The sequence below is a fragment of the Genypterus blacodes genome, unplaced genomic scaffold (assembly GCF_046128005.1).
Source record: "Genypterus blacodes isolate CSIRO-AG114 ecotype Tasmania unplaced genomic scaffold, CSIRO-AGI_Gbla_v1 ptg000111l_1, whole genome shotgun sequence".
NCBI lineage: Eukaryota > Metazoa > Chordata > Actinopteri > Ophidiiformes > Ophidiidae > Genypterus > Genypterus blacodes.
In genome coordinates, this window is record NW_027466915.1 from 4,978,904 (window position 1) to 5,002,101 (window position 23,198).

Genomic DNA, 23,198 nt, shown 5'->3' on the forward strand with positions numbered 1-23,198 from the left:
GCTCTGAGCTGACAGAAAATGTTTGCCAGACTGTCCCTGAACTAAACTCAAACCGCTCCAGGATGTGCCCATGGAATTCAGATGTATATGTTGACCAGCCCATATGATTCCTGTGCGACCTCAGGTACGCCCTGTCTGAATGAATAATCTAGCCTTACCTTAAAATAAGGGTGTGTCTTCGATGCCAAATTATTGATAAATTCATCTGTTAATATAATTATGTTCCCACTATCTACATGGAGAATCGTACCCTATAAATTCTCATTCTACCAATATAACTATTGATTTATCAAGCTACAGCTACATACCAAAGTTATGGGCTACCTGGTAATGTCTTACATTGTAAGAGAATTGAAATACTGATTACAAGCAGACTTGACACAGTCCCTTGTACATGTGCACACAGCTCATATTTTCTGTTGAATGGGAGCATATATGGGCTTTTAGAGGGGAGCTATGCTCAAACATGGTCTGATTGGGGTCACTAACAACTACCTTGTTTGTGGCACTCTAGGTGTGACTGTAGGTGTGATACATTCTTGTGCTAATATGGGTTACCAAAATTGCATAATGTAGTTTTCAAATGATGATAGAGAGGAATAAATATAAATAATGTGAAAAATTGGCATAAATGAAACCTTTTTGGTCTGGTTGTGAGATGCACACTAGAGTCATTTCCAGTCCCTGCAGTATGGGAGCAGAAGAATTGATGAGACACATTGAGGTTAATGTCATTATAGGAGAATGACTGTGGAGTGCAGTCCTGTCTCTGATGGTTAAGAGGGGTCCTGACTAAATTTTTATTTAGTACATTTGGAAACAATTGGCCACCTGGGTCCCCTGTGCAGCTTCAACAATACCCAACACTCAGTCCTGTGACCCCACCTTGCCCCCCATTTCTGCAACAAGACGCTAATGTTTCTGAGCTGAGGTGTGCCAGAGTGATTCATTAGTTCATTAAGGCATCTTGTAGCCATGGTGACCATCTTTCTTAAGGGCCCCAGTGTCAGTCTCCTTCAGGGCATACCCTGTCACAGGCACAATCACCCACTCCTCCCCCAAAACATTCAAAGGCCCCTGATCTAAACCATTTAGTGCTTCTGCCTCAACATACACTGTACATTTCACTCTCAATGAATCCTAACCAGAATCCCTGGGTTACATTTCTGTTCAGTTTGTTCCGGACCTCCATCTGCCTGATGGAGGCCTATAGTAAGATTACCGTTGTAAGATTTATGTGTTCCTTAACGTTTACGTCATGTAACACAGAAACATTATGGAATTAAAGGTCCTCACTTTATTGCCTAAATATGATTTGACATATTATGAACTGTATACGATTCAAATTCTGTGATAATTCCATAAAGCCCAATACTGCATTTCATGACTAGTTCAAAGTTCTAACGACTTTCTACCTCAAATTCTCTATTCTGAAATTCTGCCTCATAGTAACCCTTTTTAACATTTATTAATACATTATTATATACTGATCTATGTGTATATGTAAGTCCAGTAAAAATCTAAAAGTATTTATTGTTGTAGTTTGCCAATAACAATAATGTATGTGTTCCACTAACACAGATTGTAATAGACCCAGACCATCTTCAAATCGGTCTCTTGCTGTGTTCAGACCTGCACAAACGCACCTCACTAAGGGGGGAAACAAACCCTAGTCCGACTGAAGTGGAACATAAGTGGGGAAATGTCTCAAATATATCCCTTTGCAATAATGTGTCTCTCTTGGAGAGGAATCCTAATATTTCTGTATTCAACTGGTTTTATTTATAATGTATAATCCTGTTTTAGAAAATGATTTACTGTCAGTGTTTCAGACATAGCACATGTCCTTGAAGCCTCCTGGCATTTTGGTGAATGGAGTCTGTTCAAACCATTGTTCCTTGACTCAGTCTAGCACCCCTGTGGTGAAACCCTCTGCCCCAGTCTGTATGAGCAGAGGATGGTGTTACAGCATCACTGACTGAATGTGTCAATCGTTCAGGTTTCTTCAAAGTGGTGTGTGTGACAATGATGTCATTAACAACTCAGACATCTTCCACTAATATGTTAAAGCAAATAAAACATAAAAATATAAATGAAGTGCAACGCAATCTGTATGCACATGTCGGACCCCTGAACAATGTTTCTGCCAAGTTCGGTGGTGATGGAGGAATGCTGTTCATTGCAACTCTAGGAGACACACACAAACACATTCTCCAATTATACTAGAAAGATGAAGTAAGATTTAGTCACTGGTGATTTCATTACAGTTCATATGGTTCACATTAGTCTAAAATGCAACATTTTGTAATATAAATGTGACTTCAATGTTGTAACTTTGTCAGTGGTGACGCCATTGTTGTTTACTTAAGTCGACTTGGAATCACAATCTTTGAAGCGACGCCGTTTTTCGAGAGTTCGATTTTCCCAAACACTTTACAGGATATTTGAATCTTGTCTCGTCGTTCAAGTTGAAGAGGAAACGAACGCACACCCACAGCCTGAGCTCCCTCCTCCTCCTCCTCCTCCTCCTCCCCCCCTCCTCCGCCTCCTCCTCCGCCGCCGCCGAGGTGTTGGAACTTCTGGTCGGCTCTGTGTTATTGAGTGTGGTACCAGGAGGCAGCAGACATGGCTAGTACACACAGGACGTTCCCTCTGCTTCTCTTTCTTTGCACCCTAAGCTGCACCGGTGAGTTCATTAAACAATTCTATGTCTTGAAATCCCTCTCCTTGTGAAGTTTGGTGATGAAGGGCTGGCGCGTAGGAGGTGTACGGAGAGGTTGAATCAAATAAGCGGATCTTTTTAGTGAAATTAACTTAATACTAACTAATGTTCCCTCCGCGAGGGCGCTCGGTCGCTCATTCACACGCAGTAGACGCATGTAGAATTGTACAAACTGTCGAATTTTAGCAGCCGGTAGGATATATTTTTACCCATGGTCTGAAATCATCGTCGACAAGTTTTTTTTTTAATTTTAAATTTTAAATTTTATTGTATTTTTTTATTTACAGTGTAATCAATATTTAATGGATTTTAACGAACAATTAAACGTGTCAACATGCAACTGCGCGTGACAGTAAAGAGACGTACAATGGATTCATGTAGGACTTCAATGTGGAACAAATCCTGCAGAAGCTGTTATTAAAGCATTTAAGGTAAGGAAGTAAGTGCTGCTTTAATGGGGACCACCGTTCATCTCCACCTATTTGTTTTGTTCAGATTTAAACAGAAAGAAAAATGATATGCTTTCAAAATGTTTCTAAAAGAGGGCGCTACACGGTGTGTGTGTGTGACTGTGTGAGTGTTGGATGGTTGTAAAGTGAGGACTGGTGGTCAGTAAGGGTCAGTAGCTGACTAAAGGGTCCAGGTTGTTCACACCTGCGTTTTATCAGCAACCAGCCTTGTCTGAATTAGTTTGTGTCTATTTAATCCTCATCTGCCCCCTACCTCATATGTCTAAAGCTGTCTGTTTTGGGATTAGTCTGTAGACTGGCCTCTAAGAAGCGTCTAAAGCAGGCACTGGTTAAACTCATGTCCCTCTGAATGGAGTTTGAAGGGTCCTTACTCACATGCAGTTTGTTTTGGAAAGTATTTCTCCAGCTGAGAAATGAAATCATCCTGACTCTGGGGAGAAATGCAAACATGTCGTGTGATTGATGTGCAATGCATGAACCGCTATTGATTTCAGAGACCAGCATTTGTCTATCTTCATTTGTATGATGGTCATGTCATGTTACAGGATTGAGCATGTGACTGCACAGTAAATCAGTGGCAGGGAAAAATCTCCCATGGGCAATGTAATATGTGTTTTATAGTAAAATGGACAGCAAGTAGCTCAAACATTGATGAGGTTTATTGATATAAAATTACTGTTTAGAGTATTTTAGTGAACAAAGAAAAAAAAAACTGAAAACTGCAGTGACTTATGAATGTTAACGTTTTAGCATCCAAATATTCAAATCGCTTTTCAGAAAACAACAGCAAACAAAGCCGAAGCCTAAGCAACACTTGCTAGACTCACATTGGCGTGAGTTGTTGTAGGGCTCAGGCTCTCATTTTCTTTCTTACTGTCTTCAGTTCTGGGCCACACATTTGATATTTATATGAATATACTATGTAGAACAGGAGCAATGTTATTATAGCTACATTGGATTCTGAGAACAAACCATGCGAATAGGAAGATGCAAGAAATTTAACAGGAAAATAGACAGACTAATTCTTCAATGAGTGGGGTTTAGTGGTAAAAGTCAAGAGGTTTTGTGTATTTTGCACAAATCTTTGTTGCACTGACGACTGCCAACACTTAAGTACTGAAGCTGGCACTGAAGGCTCTGTTATGGTTTTGATTGACTTATTCTTCAATCAGGTAATTACCAATTGAAATAATTCTTTACCAATACTGTATTTGGGAACAGTTATTAGTAAGGAAAGCCTGTGTGGATGAAGCAGGAAGTGTGCCGCTGTTGGATGCAGTTGTTCATGTGGTTATAGTGCATTAGTTTGAGTGACAGCCAGACATGACAATCGTATAATCTAATGTATTGGCTCATTGTTTTCATTAAAGAGAGTGTACTGTTTGATCCCTGTGGTATCATAACAGTGCCTTGGTATGGCATTATTGCTATTTGTAATTTTGACAAAAGTTAAGCATATGGAAGCTAAATCAACTCTTATGTTCAGTGTCAACATGCTTTACTTGATGGAATGTTTTAATCGTTGATGGTTTTCTTTTTTTAGTGATTGGTCAGTTTCATCTGTTTCATGCATATTAAGCACATGAAACACTGCACTGATCTCTGTGAAATTGAAGGTATTGTGTCAAGATCAAAACTGCCAAATGATCTGAAGAGATGGTAGATTTTTTTGCCAGTGATGCTCAAATGCTTTTAGTTGACAGCAAGTAGAACACGTTTATCTTAATTGAGGTACAGAAAATTATCAGTATGGTTTGAATATAAATGAAGTTGTTGCGCCCTGATAAAATCAAAATATGATACAACTTGCAAAATGTTGTCTTTTGTTTGAAGTATGAATCAATGCTGTGTTTTTTCAGCTAGCAAGAGAACTGACATCTATTCCCAAGTGTTAACTGAAGGTTGGTCATGTGTAAGCACACAGTATCTCTTTGTGGATGGTTGAGGTGTTAGTCAGTGCTATTGGATATCAAACAGCTGCCAAAGTATTTTAATGCTGAGTCTGTTGGCAGGGAATTTCCTCTGCATTGACTACTGTATCTTTGTGGCACAAGACCTGTGTGTCAGAGCATGTCTTTCAACACAGGGAAATCTATCGAGGTAGCCGTTTGCCATGGAGAAGATAGCACCCAGTTCAGCAACTGGAGATGACTGTTTTGGCAATCTGAATCCAGAAGACTAATGATGGAAACTTCATCCATGAGAGGAGAGAACATTCAGGGGAGGGAAAATACAATGTGGATACACTATTAGGGCAAATCTCACACTGCCAGAAAGTTGCACATGGTCTCCTGAGGGTTGTTCTATAGTTTTAGATAAGAGATAGTGCTGCAGGTTCTTTGTTTTTTTACATTATACTGTGAAAATGCAGAGGTTTATTGTTCCAATGCTTATTTGAATCTGGAATGTTGGACTTTGTTTGTTGTTGTTCGATTATTCCTATACAGTATACAGTATATTGAAGTACAAGAGGAGTGTGCTGTATAGTACGCCTGTACAGCAATACCTCTTGTGCTTAGAGGTCTTCAAAGGTCCACTGGGAACTGAGAACTGAGAAATGACCAGAATCACTTCACAATCAGAGACACTTCATGTCCACATTATATTCTAGTCTAGTCAAGTCAGGTGATATTCCCTCGGGTCTGTGTGTTGTATCGTCTTATAAGCGAGTGGATCCCAGCAGAGTTTGATGACGTGATGCATTATAATCACACCAGTAAATATGCTTTTTAACATGACACAGAGAAGATTAGCTGAATTGCAGAAAGATGACTGGAAGACTCTGCAAGTACATTTCAGTTCCAACACTCAAGTTTACATTACCATCAGGGTCTAGGGTTTGGTAATTAAGCTTTACTCAATCTCACCAAGAACATCCAAGTAAAAACAACATACATATTGCTGTACAGCACACTCTTGTACAACAGTATATACTGTATAGGAATAATCAAACAACAACAAACAGAAACCCAACATTCCAGATTCAAAGAAGCATTGTTACAATAAATCTCTGCATTTTCCCATTATAATGTAAAAAAAACAACCACCGCAGCACTCTTTCGCTCTCTCTCTCTGTATATATATATATATATATCTCGCATATATACATATATATATATATCGCATATAGTTTGGAGGCGATTGAAGAAATGATGCTCATTGGTTGGTTTCTCTAATGTGTTCAAAGTGATGGTCGTGTCAATACTAATGATGTAATGAAGTGTAATGAGTGATGTCATTATCAATATGGTATTGACATTACCATCAAACTATTGCATTACCATATTTGGAAAAAGGAGAAAATAATAAATAATACCAGCTAAATAATTGATGGACCCCTGAACATTTCTGCCAATTATGTATGCAATTGGAGGAATGGCGGTCGTTCAAACACACACGTGCTCTCCAATTTTAGTGGTAGGATATTATGTGTGTGATCATGTCATCTAAAAAAGTAAGTAAAATTAATCCTTGGTGAAATTATGGTGTAGAATAGCTACACCTTCATTCAATATGTTTTTTGTTTATTCTAATGATTTTTTTTATTTCATATAATGTAAAGGATTCACTGAGTCTGGTTTTACCAATGTGGCTGGACAATATGGCCGTTTGTGTCTCAACTGTGCACAGGCAAAATTGGTCGTCTATGATGTCCCTTCATATTAAGAAGCCTCATCTGTGAGACACATGGCATTCTCTTGGGCCAGACCTTGGCATGGGTCCCATCAGTGCCAGAGGGAGAGACATCATCCAAAAGTCCTCCTCCTCCTCCTCCTCCTCCTCCTCACTTTTCTCCCTTCTTTCGCCTACAAATAGAGCTTAACCAGCAGCTGCGCACACCTGACGGCCAATCCATCAAACAGGGCCCACTCTGATGTGGGGGGTAACAAGCAGGGCTGGTGCACACAGCTAAAATTACAGAGAAATTGTACACCACAATGCCCCCCCCCCTCTTCCCGCCTTTCCTAAATCTCACCCCTCCTTCCTGTGTTTCATCATACATCTCTCTCAGGGTGCCTATTGCCTGTTTTTACTTGAAAAGGTTTTGGGTTTCCTCACAGTTTCAACCTCTTTTTTGTAAACAGTATTTAACAAGCAACTTTAAATGAGCTATATGCAAATATAAGGAGGGATTATTTTGAATGTACCATACAGTGCTGGACTGGCGCCCATGCCACATTGTGAGCACAAGGAAATCAGCATAACCATGCTTTTGCAATTACAACTACTACAATGGAACATGGAAGTCCTACCAGCCATTTCTGAGAGATGACAGTAAAGAACCTCCAAAGTCTTTTACGACAAATGGGATTTTGATGTTTGTTGGACGTAAAAGCCAGTGTAGCCAGTGTAGGCCCCTATACAAGGTACATGGTGTATTATTTGCAAAGTTACTGCATCTGTTGATCTATTGATACCAGCATTGAACCAGCTACCGGCACCCAGTCCCTAAATAATAATAATAAGTCTGTTCCGACTCTTCATCCCTGATAGGTAGAAAAAACATAAAATGAACGTTATATGAAAACATAGTTTGGGCTTTCAAGCCTGAGGGGTTTGTTAATGTGAAATGTGAACACAGCACTGTGTCATTAGAGGTGAGAGGATCAGTCTCTTAAGCCTGCTCTCTGTAATGGATATGATATGTGTTTCTTCATGGAACAATGCACATGCCAGCGTCTCTCTGTTAGTGCTTGCTCGGAGCGCCCCCCGAATCATTACATTGTACTGAGGAACGCATCTTCTCATTTCATTTTTTCTTGAGGTTCACGTCAAACTGCCAAACCAGTGACTCAAGTATCCTAAATGCCTCCAAAAATACATTTAGTGGGTCGGGTTAAGTTGCTGAATGATGTCACAGCAGAGAGTCCATAAACATCAACAACAACAAAACATTAAAGACAACAGAGAATGGTAGGGTATTCCCACATATCTAAGGAGCAGAGTACACCTGTGTACTACCGGCTGTGTACTACCTGTACCTGAAATTTTTGAAATTTGAAATTTGAAAAGGAAAATTTAGTTTGAAGCTTCCTTATGTTTCATAGCTATAGATAAATGTAGTAATTACACATCTGAATAGTGTTTTCTTTAAGATTTTTTAGATAATAAGTGTCTAAACAGGGAAAATTCCACACATTTTCATTTTGATGTGGTGGAATTAATTATTACAAATGAATCACTGCGCTCATTGCCCTTGATCAGGCTGTAGACCCGGAGTTGGTTCCCAGAGTTTTCAGCCCCTTCCCAACGAAGTGATTTCACACACACATACATTACACATACGTTTGGTATATGTATGGGTAGTTATTTGAACAAAAGTCAAACTAATAATCTTCCTAGAATCATTTTTGGAATATCCTGGTAGAGTGTTTGTTAAAGCGCTCGCTGAAACAGGATAGTTTTTGTGTGCCGCTCGTACATGTACAAATGAATATTCATGTTTTGACCTCTGGGCTAATGAAGACGTCATAGTAATGGACCCTGATGCTGATATTGTTGCCTCTGGTACTCATAGCATGATTCTGTGAAGAAACAAAACATATTCACCTTTTGAGCAGTGAAATTGTGTGTGTGTGTGTGTGTGTGTGTTTGTGTGTGTGTGAGCAGGTTTCAGAGTGTGTTAAGGTTGTCACAGCCCAGAGACTCCTAGCTCAGTCAGATGATACAAGCCCAAATGACTCAGATTTTGGACGGAGCTTTAGCCTAATTATTTTTGCCCGTCTGCCATGCTACGAAAGTGGGTGCAGGGCATTTGTTTGCCGGATTCCCAAAGGGCCAATCTCTTTGTTTAGGAATCTCAGGAGCACCACTAAGGGAAAAGGACGGAACACCAGCAGCAACTACTGATTGGACAGTGGAATGTTTTCTGTGTATATCCACTGTGTATGTGTGTGTGTCTCGGTGTCTGTCCCTGTTCATTCAGCAGCCATGGATGTCTTGGGTAGATTTCAGACACTCCCTGCTTTCTAAAGTGAGATGAGAGGAATTGGAAAAGCACGGATCAAGCAGGGTTTGAGAAAGATAACACATATTTCTTTTCTCCTCTACGATTCTTTTATTCACAATTAGATTAGATTTTCTCGAATTTCGCATATATTAGCATATTGGTTATAGCAGTGTTTGATTTGTGTTGTGTTTCATGTTTTTGAATTTCATGGTCCACAAATGATTGCTTAAAGTGTCTGTAAACGTGAGCAGTATAGTGACTGGCAGATACACCCAGTACCTTTTGATGGCGTGATGAAAGCTGTAAAGTGAGGAAGCTGTGCAGCTCAGGTTTACATGGTGGAATCTGCCCTCCAGGGCTTTCGTGTATGGCTGAAATTTAAGTATAAGAAAGTGAGAGTGGGAAAAGATTACGTGTCACATGCATCGTAGAAATCTGATTAAAGATGCTTTCAAGCATCTCACCTGAACTAGGATTGGTTCAGGATGGTCCAAATAAAAGCTGTACTCAGATGCCAAATAAAGCATGTCATTGATGTGTGACAGTTGGTGTGCATAAGTCAGTCAGTACAATACTTCTTTTATGTCATAACCTATGACCCCCTTTTTTCTCTGAATAGTTTTTTTCATTGACATCTCTGCTAAGACTCACATTAAACTGGCACTAATGTTGTTCATGGTAGTCAAAGCCATCCAGAGCATGAAAAGGAATGTTCATCCTTTTATTAAGGGAGAACACTTGCATCTTTCAGGCAACTTTAAATCTCCCAAACCAAGTTTCTGTGAAGAAGGCAAGTTGCCTCATTTTAAATCATTGACTGTACTTGTGTGCGCGTCACAGCTCTGGCTGTATATGTAAATGAGGAAAGACACATGAACAGAAAAACAGATTTCACTGTATCTAGGATCAATTTGTGTTTGATACCATTACTAAACCTCAGTTGCTCTGAAATGAGCAGGTACAACACATATTGCATTACATCTCTTTGGGAAGGCTTTGAGACACTCAGGGCTGCAGACAAGTCTACGAGAGCTGTTTGAGGGGGGTAAGGAGGTGGAAAATGTAAATAAATGACTGGTGTGATGTTCAGGAACATTACTGGCAGATTCAGTTGTTGAGTGTCAGGATTTGTAATCATTTTGGGTCATGTGCACGTGTGCAAACTATGCCTCAAAACGCTGGGGAAACCCGCAATTTGGACGAAGGCGGCATGTTTTCAGCCTCAGTATATTTGATGTAGTTTGGGCCAGTAGAGCAGCAGACCCGACTCGCACTGATGCTCTACTGCATTTTTACACTTGACAAACGATTGTGGGTTGATTTTTAAATGTCCATTGAGTTGAGTTATAGTATTTATGTTAACAGTTTTGTAGCAAAATGGACAAACAGAAACCTTGGGGAAGGTAATGATAATTAGAATATAATATAATTTACACAGGAGACATGTAGATGTGCTTGTGCTGGGCGTTTTGAAAACAGTTTTCCCTAGTGTGTGGTCTTAACAGTTTTGATAGTGACGCTATTGAAGCCATGTGAACGATGATATAACTTCAACTTTAAAATCCAAGTGTGGGAGGGATTAACCCCGTTTATGTTGTCCTATACTACCATAGCCATCTAATGTGTTCTCATATTGATATGACAGATCCCATCCCAGGTGCCATTTAATAAATGAAGCCCTGCTGCACAGTCACAGCTGCTAAACTGAACTGCTTTCTTGAGGTATATTATGTGTCGGGAGTAGAGTCGGACGAGTCACAGCACCACAGGCTACCTCCACCTCCAGCCAGCCTGGCATCTGCTGCTCAGTAGAGAGCAGGAACAGGGATATTGACAAGCCTGAAACACACACACACACACACACACACACTAAGGACATGCAACACGTCACAGCAAACACGCAGGTAAATGTCAATATGCAAAATGGCTGTAGAATCATTGTTTAATTGTGCTTTTCATTCCCATAATGGAGAATAAAAAACAATTCTGACTATTAATTCATGCTCAAGCTGTTGCTGACTGCTGTCTTCAGTCAACATACAATTTACACACACACACACACACGCGCGCACACACACACACACACACACACATACACAACATACAGGCGTATTAAACTTAATTATTCATAAATCACTTTTAGACAAATAGTTTTACTTTTGTATATAACATTGTTGCTCGTTTCTTATTTAGACAGCTAATTTCAAAGATATGGATAGTTCTTAAAAGTGTGCCAGATTTTCCTTCAAGGGCAAATAGTGACATGCAACCATGCTCCTTTTTAAACACCACCTGTTATGTTTTAGCCGTTGGCTTGAAAGCGGTTAAGTTATCTCATCATTTGCATGTCAGGTAAGATATTTAAACATTTGGAAAATTTTTAATATGATATACATCCACTCAGTTTGACACATTGTCGTGGCGCTGAACCTCCTCTTCAAGCATCAACCTTTGTACTCTGTTTGTCCGTACACAGGCATGACAATCCTGGAACAGTCGGTCGGTTTGAAAATGCATTTTCCTGCGCTAGAAATATTTTTGAAAATGGTGAAATAAAAGTTTAGTAAAATTAATGGAATACTTTAATAAGCTGAACCTGAGAAGGTGAAACATTTGACATATTTTAATTTCCTGGATATCCATTGTGATCTTTGGAAAACTGCTAGTAATGGTGTTACGTTAATGTTGATCTTAGCAGTGTTTGATTCCACCAAATTGCAGTTCATACTTATGTGACAAGTTTGGAATGGGATAGCAATAGCATTTGCTGATGTTGGTTAAAGTATTTCAACACAGAAAGGTATAGAAAAATCATGAAAAAGACTAATTGGTAAATACAGTAGGTTTAGAGACCCTAGTCTTGCACATAACGGCAAAATGTTACAGAAAGTGAAAACATTTCTGATTCACTGAAAATCGGAAGAATTCTTCGTTGACCCAAGTCCCACCAGACTGATGGCTGCTGGTGTAAACAGAATCTCCTTGGTGGAGGTAAAGCTCCGTTGTGACTAACCTCTATAGCTCACTCTTGTAAACCTTTGTTCTACTTGTAAGTTTGTTCCCGATTTAGCAGACCACAGTATAACACTGATGGTGACATACCGGCCCCGCTTTGTCTTTCAGCTTGTTGCCCCAAGTTGGCTCCAGTTCATCAGTACATCAGGTTCTGTTTGGCAGCATAAATGCTGACAGTACATCATGCCGACACCGACACTGTGCTCAAACTCATGCTGGAAATTAGGCAGCCATATATTTTATCCTGGGAAAAAATATAGAAAAATATCAGAACTTGTTGAGTATGAAGGTTACTTCAGACAGATTTTGTGGAAAAGTGTCCAAATTCAATAGCTTCAATTAAATTGGGAATACTGGAATGAGCGTTTGATTCCAGAGAAAACAGATTTGATAAAGTGTGTCAGAGAGGAACACGAGGAACTACTTCAAAGCATGTGTGCAGCTTTGTGTTTAATATGAAGACAGGTAATGCTTGTGTTACAGCACAGCTTCCTCTGCCGTGTCAGAGTGGTTAAGCGCTGCTGGGCAATTGGCCATGTCTCAGCTCACAGATCAAGGCCAAACTTCTGGATCTTTGAACTTGACATTTCAAAAGAGCAAGGATACAGAGATGCTTAAACATCAAATCCTCCCACACTCATCCCTCCCGCCTTGCCTTTTGGATGCTGCTAAAAGATTATCTAACCAAAGAGGAGAATTCTGTGCTGAGGATCAGCACAAACTGGCTTATTGCACCTTAATCTTTTGTGCACTTTGTGTGAATTCTTATACAGGACCAAAATGCAGTTTTTCCCTAGTGAGCAATGAATAGTTTTTCAATGTTCATAGTAGACAGAAAGCATGGAATTGTGCTCCCAGAGTCCCTCTTATGGCTGGCTGCATTAAGTGCTGGGCAACACAGGGGTTAACAGGAGGGGATATTTACCGAAAAACAGACACGGTAACAAAAATACATAAAGAAGAGGGATGCTCAATTCGTACAACTGGGACAGAAATGGGGGAGAAGCTAAATACCAGCATAAAGCTACAGGACCAAAGGGAACACAAATACAGGAGTAAAGTAGGCCCAGGGAACAGAACAAAAACGAAAAACAAGGTCAAAAAGCAGACTTACAAAATATGAGGAGCACAGAGGAACATGGACTAACCAACAAGAGGTTAGGGAAAGCTATTGGGTAGGATTAGGTATGGCAAGACAGGAAACACAATGGCAGGAAGAAATCCACAACAACAGAAACTACTACAAAATGAAACAGGAAATAAGGCCAAAGTGTGCTGATGCTATCAGGCGGCCGTGTTAATGAAGCCCTGCTCACACAGGTGTGATTCAACCAACAGCGAGAGAGCACCACCACGGAGAACAGGAGCATGATGACCCGGCAATTAAGTGCACTTCATTTAACACGGTGCATGCTCTATGATGCAACATGTGATCAGAGCTGGCATCTGTTCAGACACTTATACCTCGAGGACCCAGCACACTTAAGACTGAACATAGGCAAGGCAAGGCGACTTTATTTCTATAGTATATTTCATACACAAGGGAGACTCACTGTGCTTTACATGAAAACGTGTTTTTTTTGCTATGTTTTTATTGAAGCAAACATTTTACATGACATGCGCATACAATTATAAGATATTTTGGAGTATTTTTTTATACAGAAAGAGGGGGAAAAGGAGAGAGAGGGATAGAGAGAAAGAAGGATGGTTATATTATTATTACTAGTGTTGTTAAACTTATATACATATGTAGACCCTGAGGTAGAATAGGCAATTACAAGTAGATTGAAATTGAAACAGCCGGAGGCCACTGCCGCTGGAGGTTGTGAGAACATGGCACAGTAGTGTGGGCGCAGAGCACAGGATGGCATCAGTGATGTTGATGCGATGATCTCATAGGGTAAATACAGTTTTTACAGGATGATATCATACAGCAATGTAGGCTGGTACAAATTGCATCATAGGTTGTGGTAAAGAGAAGGAGAGAAGAGAGAAACAAAACAAAAACAGAGACGACATTCCACCCAGAGACCCAACCCAACCCCGCAGTCACAACCCCGCATCCATACAACCCCGTCCTGGCCCGCATGGGATGTAATAAATAAGTAAATTAACAAACATAAAAACAGTTTGATAATTTGGGCCAAGACCCGACCCAGAAATGGACTCCTAGAAACTGAGTGGTTCCTTGAAGTCATCTAGCACTTGTTTGTTTTTAGTCTTGGTGTGTAATAAGTGTGTTAAGTTGGTTTATTATTGGTGAAGCTTTGCACAAAATAGATTAAGAGGTAATCGGTTGTCAGCATAAACAAAGCCGGGAAACAAGTCTGCTTCGGTGTACAGCAGGTTTCTGAAATGTAAACATTAGTGGAACATCACATAAGTTGAGAGTTGAGCAGGAGGGGGGGAGTGTTCGGGGGAAGTGCATGATTTGTCATGGTTGCACAGGTGTGTGAGATAGAGTTAACAATGCATTCCATTGTGTGTGTGGTCTGGCGATAATACTCTACCAAGCATCCACCAAGCACCCCCATCACTAAGCCCCCCCCCCCGTTTGCCCTCCTCCCTCTCTTCTCACTTCTACACCCCTTCCCACAAATCACTAGACAAATGGCTTGCCCACAGGTGTTACTAGTGTTCCTCCCCCAGCTGTCTGTGTCCTTCACAGCATGGGAATGTGGGGCCACTTTCTTATTGTACAGCTGCTTGTGTCAATGTGATCCCATACTCTTCCATGCCCCTCAGCCGAGCATGACACAGAGCCACTGGAGGACTGGCAATCCTGTCTGGGAAATCCCATCAGGACAGTTTTGGGAAGACAGTGCCTTCTCAAGGTCTTGGCACAAGGCAGCCAAGTATATTGCACAAGTGTTCGATTTTGTCCTGTTGAGTCTGGATAACTGGAGTCTCCCAGTCTAGAGATGAAGATAAAGAGGGCGTTGACCTGCTCACTGCTCTCGTATCGAACAAAGCAGCTGGTTATGGATTTCTGAACACAGATATATCATTGTGCTTGACAATGTGTCTGACCCATTCCCTTGTCACAGCCAAAGAAGAAAGTGTTTATTCCCTCCTAAAGGTGAAGACAGTGTTTTGACGTGAAATAAAGAGGGACTTTGTTGTGAAAACAGGAGAGCTCTCTCAGCTGCGTCACTCTGAAGGTGTGTAGAAACCTGGAGGTTGTGGAGGACTTGTTTGTTCAGACAGAGAAGAGTATTGACTGTGCACATGCTTGCAAAGGCGCCTGAAGGATGAATGATGTTACATGTGTGGGTTTGCCCTATCAAATGTGTGAAAAAGCACACCCAGAGAAAATGAGTCAGTACGCTTCAGAGTTGCAGAGTTCAAGTTTTCTTTCAATTTCAGAATGTTTAAATCCTTACTTGAAATTATTTAAAAGGCGATAAATCGTTTGATTGACAACTTAAATGGTTAAATTGACAAACTCACACACACACCATCGCTATGTGATTGTAAATCAATTTGCCCTGGCATGTACATTTTTAATTGAAGTAGGACACAGCCAGGTAGACTTTCTCGTAGACGCTCATATTACACAATATGCTGTGTGTACTGTGCAAACCACAGAATAGTATAGTCGCCCTCTCTGTCTGCATTATACTGCACAACTCCCAGGTCTGCCTCTATAAGGGGTTTTTCTAAATAAATCAGAAGTGCTGCAGTTGATTGCATTTGTGATTCTTCAGGAGCATCAGTTGCAGCCCACATCAGGGCTTTGTGCAGCTCCACATTCTAACCCAAACCCGTGTCCTGCCACACCTAGCATAGCCTGCTACTGTCTACCATGCAGATAATTGCATTTCAATCCCCTATAGCCCCCAAAGCTACCTTACAAATTATTTACTCATTTACTAGGCAAAACAGAGAGCCTTAACATCTGATCTTTAAACCTTTTCCTCACTGTGTCTGTGCTGTCTTGTTTTGGTGCAGCGGCTTTAGCAGGAGAATGCTGGATCAGTGAGCTCTGGGATTAGGTTGATAAGATTCCAGTAGATAAGTTTCATTGTGAGTGAGGACATTGAATACAAAGGCAATGGCCTCTTCCTTCTTATCCAGAGATCATCTTCCGTTTCCTCTAGAAAAGCTGCTGGCATGTCAAGTCAAATATTTCTTAATGTTTAGAAAAGCTGTTGAGATGTGGGGCCCTCATTAAATGTAGTGTAAAGATATCAGAATGTGAAGTCCAGTGGTTTCTATCTCATTTTCCTCTGTTTTTAGAAAGACTGCAGCCTGATTTAAGCGTCTGCTAATGCATTCTGGAATAGGCAGCCCCTCTCCTCCCTTTGAAGGATTAATGCATGAATAAATGAATCCACCCTCAGCTGCCAACCACTGGAGAAGAGGGGTCACTGTGTGTGTGTGTGTGTGTGTTTGTGTGTGTGTGTGTGTGTGTGTGTGTGCGTGTGCGTGTGAATATGTGTGCGTGTGCGCGCAGTGGGTTAGTGGAACTGGACTCTGTTCAGGGAGTAGCTTCTCTTTCTCATTAACACAGCAGTGCACCTGTGATCACTCTGTTATTCTCTTTGAGAGAATTAGGGCTGCTCGGCGGGGGGGATTTGAGGGGGCAGTGCCATTACCATGTTGATACCGGTGAATTGGGTGTGGCAGTCTCGTCTGACAGCTCTGCCCGAATGTCGGCTAGATGTGGGATAAAAGGAGAGGGACTGCACAAATTCGCCTTTGTTGTAGGACAGCCGCTGCCTGAATGCCCACATACACGCAAAATGTAAATGTAAGCACACAAAAACACACGACCTCACATTGATTAGCTAGAAACATGAATTACAAAAATTAGCAAAAAAAATTCCAAAGGTGACCAGTGACTGGCTCAAGGGAAATTTTAAGGCCTAGTAGGAACGTAAGAACATTTCTGGTGTGATCTTTTCAGCCTATTCACCAGCACGTTCATTCCCTCTGTTTAAGCATTTTTACAAATGAAGAATTTGTCTTAGCAAATTATTCTTTGCTGGATAACTGGAATAAATATGAACTGATAATTTTTAAAAAAAATATGTAAAATGTTATGTTTGTTTTGTTAGATAAAAATCCGGATGTGTGACAGTAACTTGAGCATTATCCAAGACAAAATGACATGTTTGTATGTAATACTTCTTGTTCCATTGTAGGTGACCAAACTTTCCACAAATAGAATGATGGAAAGCTGATGGAATCCCTCCTCCTAACAATACTTACAATATATACAGGGTTTAGCCTGTTGACCTTTAATTAGCCATCCCCTGGCTGGTGAGCAACCTGCATGCCAGAGCCCAGAGCATCTGGAGGGGGGCTATTGACAGTACCTACTACTGAGTAACGTGCTGAACATCATACAGGTTTAAATAAAACATAGATGTCGCTTCTTTAATGAAGCTTTAGCCACAGGGTAGCATGATGAAAAATTAATGTAGCTGCTGAAAAACTTACTCTGTGGGTGAAGGATTAGTACTTCTTGAAAAGCACAGGCACACTATTTATGGAAATGTCCCCTGGACACGGCAACATGTATTTGTTAGCCTTGTATGTTTGCAGAATGGCAGCGCTTCGAAATTTGCACTGCGATCTGCCGGTCTGACGGGGGGGACGATGATCACAGTATAATTACTTATATGCCGTCATCAAAAGAGCCAAAATTGTCTTGCGGGTCGGACCAAACGGCCGGAGGTTCCCCGTCCCTGCATTACATCATCTTTTAAAAGGATGTAAATAAAACCTTTCCTTTGGCTGACCTCATTTTCTGTCCCTCTGCCACAATATATACCATCGATACTCATAAAAGAAAGATTGGATCATAATATTACAATAATCTAACAATAGACACAATTCAGTGGCAAGCACGCCTGTCACACAGCAAGAAGATCCTGGGTTTGATTCTGCGCTGCGTTTCCTCCCAGCTCCAAGGACAGGCAGCTTAGGTGAATCAGAAATTGTCCTTAGGTGTGAATTAAGTCGTCTGTCTCTGTGTGTTTGCCCTGCGATAGACTGGCGACCTACCCACTTTGTACCCTCTCCTTGCCAATGACCGCTGGGATAGGCTCCCTGGTACTTGAAATGATATGTGTGTATATAGAATAAATAGATGGACTTTCAGACAATCCAATAACAGTTCAGGTAGATGTGTTTCTTTTGCATTTTCTATTCTCTCAATGTTGCATTGCATTTGCAAATGACCAAGTCCACTAAAGGTCTGTGCAAGATTGAGCCGCAGTATGGGTGAAAACATGCTCCACAGGAGTGATGGATGCAGTCACTGCCAAAACCCTTGTGGTCACATGGAACAAAGAAGGAAGTGTGCGTGCAGACTAAACAAAAGGGCATTCTGTCCATCAGATTTGCCAAGCTAGAGACCTAGCTGATGTTGTCTTCTGCTTCTTGCAATATGCTGCAAATAGCCCATCCTCTTGTCCAAGGGAATGGTACTCTCCTTCATCATCAGGACTCAATATAAAAACATAGCAGACTTTAAGGTTTATAATTAGGGGTTGTGATGCAGTAGGCTAGACCTCAGAAGTAAAAAAATTAGCAAGTACAGTTTTATTTTATGTAATGTACTTGGGAAAAGGGAAAAGGCTGGATCCAAGGTCGCTGCTTGGAGGCAGGCTGCATCTGAAACGAGTTTTGAAAGTTACTTTCACATTGATGCAAATTCCAAGAAATCTCTTTTTCAGGAATGCCTGAAGACACCTGACAAGATCAGGAGGACATAGTTTAGACTTTAACTTCTCTGATTCAGAGTCAGGTTAGATGGCACAATGGAACAGATTCCATTCTCCCACTGTGTCAATCAGTTGCTTCATCAAATGGCTTCAGGACATCAATCTACTCCATCGACTGATTCTGCTCCCGTGTGAACAGCTCTGTCTGCGGCAGGGATTCCTCTTTCCCCAAATTCATGGGTGCTTGTGTGCAGTAATGAGCAGACTTTCACTCACTCTGGTTTCTTTCAAGCTATCACCCACTACCAGCTTGAGAGAATGGGCAAAACACTGCAAGCACTGTTTTTTTGCGATAGATGCATCTTTGGTCTCCTGGACTTCCAGGTTTAGGTCATTGTAGAGCTCTGGGTCATCAGGATGATCTGCAGCATGTATTTCATCTTCATCAGGGGTGCCCACACTTTTCTTTCCTCTCAGCTTTGGAGCTACTTTTAAAAAGACCAAGTCAAAGTGATCTACCTCTACAAGGGAGGGGGGGGGGCGTGCTGTCCGTGATTTTCGTTGACGGGGGGCAAGGGGGGAGGCGCCATGTGTGCGCACTTACTGGTGTCAGCTAACTTTTAACAATAGGCTAACTTTTTTTATTTTTTTATTTTTTGTAATGCCATGCGATCTACCCACATTACCTTCGCGATCGACCGGTCGATGTATTGGGGACCCCTGATCTTCATGTTCAGTGGGGAGGCACACTGTGAAATTTTTTGGCATATTGGCAGCTTTGTCACAAGTAATATAGTCAAATTTTTCTTATGTAGTAACTAAAAGTGCTCAAGTGTTGTCCTTTGTTTAAACAGAAGGACAGAATTGAACTGATGTCCCTTACCTTGAAACGTAATGATGTTATAGAGAATGTAATTTTTGCATTTTTTATTGTGTGTCTTTGTTAAGCTGTTTGCCCCCGCCCCCTTACTCTGTTCTCTTCTCTCTGTATCCTACCCTCTCCTGCCCCCTCTTTCTGGCTCACTCTTTCTACCCCCTCTCTTACATGCCTGGTCCTGTCAACACATGACAATTTTCGTGAGCAATGCTGTTTTCTGAAGAATGAACTGCATCGTTCAGACACAGGCAGCTTGTTAATTTGTTTTCTTTTAATTTGTTTTCAGCTTGGCCACCATGGAAAACATAATATACCATTCATTTGGCTTGGGCACGAAGCAAAGGTGCTTAGGTGCTAAGCAAAAACGCTTAGGCGCAGCACTGTAGAATGGTAGAGCAAACCTTGGCTTTAGTATAAGATGACCTGTCTCTTCAGTTTGGCATTTAGAAAAGTGTCTGTTGTTGACTGAGCAGTGCTTGAACAGTATATATAAGTGAGGTCTGGTCCACCAGGTGGAGGAACAATGGTGTGCTCTTATCTTAAAAGGAATGGTTGACTGAACACTGGCAGAGGACGGAGGCGAGGAGGGAAAAATGAATTGTGAAAATGATTAGTGCTGTGTGGGAAGAAGGGGGGCAACACATGCTGTTAGGGGAGGGACAGACTGAATAGGGGCAGCAGGGTGGCAACAGATCTCTCAAAGCCATTTCCATGCTTTGTCGACTTCAGCCAACACTGCAGACACATATGAGGCCCAGACTTCGCTGCATGTTGTCCAGTCTTTTTGGATACGATCGGGTTTTTCCTTTAGCTTAATAATTACACACTGTGTAAACTATATCAAATCTGCTCAGTTGGAATGAATGTGGTTACCAATGTGTTCCAGTTTTAAAAGAGTAGTAAAAATTGTGGTAGTAGTAGAAGTAGTAGTAGTGGTACAGGGTGGCAAAGTAGTTCTGGGTTCAGGGACAACAACAAAATTAGATAAATTATTTAACTGAAATTTTAATTAATAATTTTAGACCATTAATAATATTAATTACCACATCCTCATGTGCTCACTGTACCACGGTGTGTGTCTGTGTATGCAGGTGCAGTCACTCCAGTGCTCTCCATCACAGCCAAAACGATTGCACTTTTGTGGCTTTTTTAAAAATTTTATTTCATTTTGGCTTGGTCACTGCAGAACAACATGAGAGAAAACAATGAAAATATTTTTGATAACCTGGAAATGTGCTCTGGTATCGTCTCAGGAAATCAGCCTTATTTAGGAGGCGGAGTGTTGTCGAAGTCAGGCACACTGCGTTTGATGTGGTCATGTATCTGGACAACAGGGGATGGGTTTTACGGTCTTAGAGTGACTGGGATTTATTTTCTTTGTCTTAACCACCCTTTACTTAGTCTAGAGCTGAAAAAGAGTTTGATTGGCTAGAGTGGTGCAACCTTTGGCAAGTAATGGAGAAACTGGGTCTTGGGGCTACATTTATTGATGTGGTTCATGTGTTATATGCAAATCCTAATGCCGTGGTTTGGACCAATTGATTGCATTCAGAAGCCTTCTCAAAGGCACTCCTCTGAACAAGGATATTAGAGACATCAATATCATGTGCTTGGCTGTGTTCTCCAGACAAGATACTGACTACTTTTCAGCTGACCCAGTTCTGGAAGACAATCACGAAGACGTGCCTGTCAATTTCCTTAACTCATTGACCATGAAATAAAAATGAAAGCAGGAGCTCCAGTCATGCGCTTTTTATTTTTTCCCCCTGTCTGTGTGTAAAAACAATCTCCAAAATGTTTCAAAACCACATGGTCAATGTCATGTTAAATGCTTTCTTCAATTATTATTGGGGATGAGGAAAGCGCCTAAAAGGCCCGCAGGTAAAACTATCTAACATAGAAATAACAAATCTAACATAGAGAATCAATGTTTATCTTGTTTTCTCTTGTCACTGGCCACTATTGAACAACAGCCAAGTCCAACATGGCTGCAAAAGCTCTTGGCTCTCATTATCCCTCAGATTGACTAGCTTTCCCATGCCATGAGGATGTCTTGGGAACTTATTCTCTGGCCAAGACATGGTTTTGTGGTTCCAGACAGAAGAAGGATGAAAGTTGTTGGGGACAAGAGGCCTTTTCTTTTTTGTTTCCGGCAACATGCCAGTTTGGCTCCTAGTTGTCCTGGGAAACATTTGCAAGTACAGTGATATTTTAGATTGTATTTGGATATCGGTTCACAGCTATTTTTCAAGTCACTATAAAATACAGTTGTCACTATGTTGAATGTAACCATAAACCTGAGTGGATCTCAGATTCCCCTTTTTTTAATTTACATTTTTTAAATTTAATTTTTAGTTCCAAGAACACTTGGGGTGCTTTTCCCTAACACTAACCTTTCCCACCTTTCTTTTTTTTTCTTGCCGACCTGCCTGTAACATGCTCTCTGATATTTCAGCCTCTCCTGAACCTTCTTGCCCTCCTCAAAGTAGCATTAACATCAGCAAATTCATCCCTAACCCCAGCCTCCCTTGACCATCCTTCACCCCCTTCCCTGGCCTGCCCCACCCTTTAAAAGTGCCCTTTTGGCGTTTCCGCCTTGCTCCTTTCACCCCAGCATAACCCAGAAAGTAGTGTTTGTGCCGCACCCCTGAACAATGTTTCTGCCAAGTTTTTAGGTGATTAGAAGAATGGTGGTTACTGTCCTTACCCAGAGGAAGTGCCTCACCTTGAGCGCGAAAGAGTTGAGGTCTGTTCTACTCTGCACTGGAATGTTGCTACAGTTGGCTATAACGATAGTCACCAATAAAGATCATGTGTGCAAAGAAATTTACATGAAAACACAGACACACACCTAATGGCATTTTGTCATTTTAGTGACAAATTTGACGTGCCTTTAATGATTTTGAAGTTATGATACAAATACCTTTTTTTAATCAAGCAATCTTTACTTTAAATGTTCCTGATTTGTTACTGTACACCTGAATTTTTATTATTTATTATTCTGTTTGTGAAGCTGATTGCCACAAATATCTTATAGACAGGGACATAACAGGGAGCATGTTTTTGCAAAGACAAAAAGCCCTGAGTTGATATATGTTCCTGTCTTTGTGTTATTCAGCATGGGCCAAGGTGGAATTGACTAAGCAGGAGAGTGTGGAGGTTTTCCTGGGTAAATCAGCCGAGATTTCAGTCCACTACCGCATCACTGGTCCCGACTACACGGCCGGCGTCATAATCCAGTGGCATGTGGTGAGTAGTGCTGGAGTTACTGTGGACACTGACACTGCCTCTGGCGTCTCAACTCTTTCTTTCTCTCATTTGAGGAGCCTTATTAAAAAACAGTGCATGTTATTTTACAAATGAAAACAGACACACTAGGTCAAAAACAATTCTGAGGGATTTGTTTTAATTGTGATTATTCAAAAATGTTTGAATGACTCAAGTTTCTGGTTTCTGATTTAGTTTTTGACTTTTAAGAAGAGTAATCATT

General features: G+C 41.0%; 1 protein-coding gene across 1 annotated transcript in view; it reads left to right on the forward strand.

The window, feature by feature from the left end:
- The first annotated feature begins 2,571 nt into the window (after positions 1–2,571).
- Positions 2,572–23,198, forward strand: part of mcama (melanoma cell adhesion molecule a) — a 36,513-nt gene continuing 15,886 nt past the window's right edge. The window contains exons 1-2 of the mRNA XM_076161464.1: positions 2,572–2,686; positions 22,827–22,957. Of these exons, the coding sequence (XP_076017579.1) occupies positions 2,626–2,686; positions 22,827–22,957 (192 nt within the window). The 5' untranslated portion in view covers positions 2,572–2,625. The remainder of the gene's footprint in view (positions 2,687–22,826; positions 22,958–23,198) is intronic.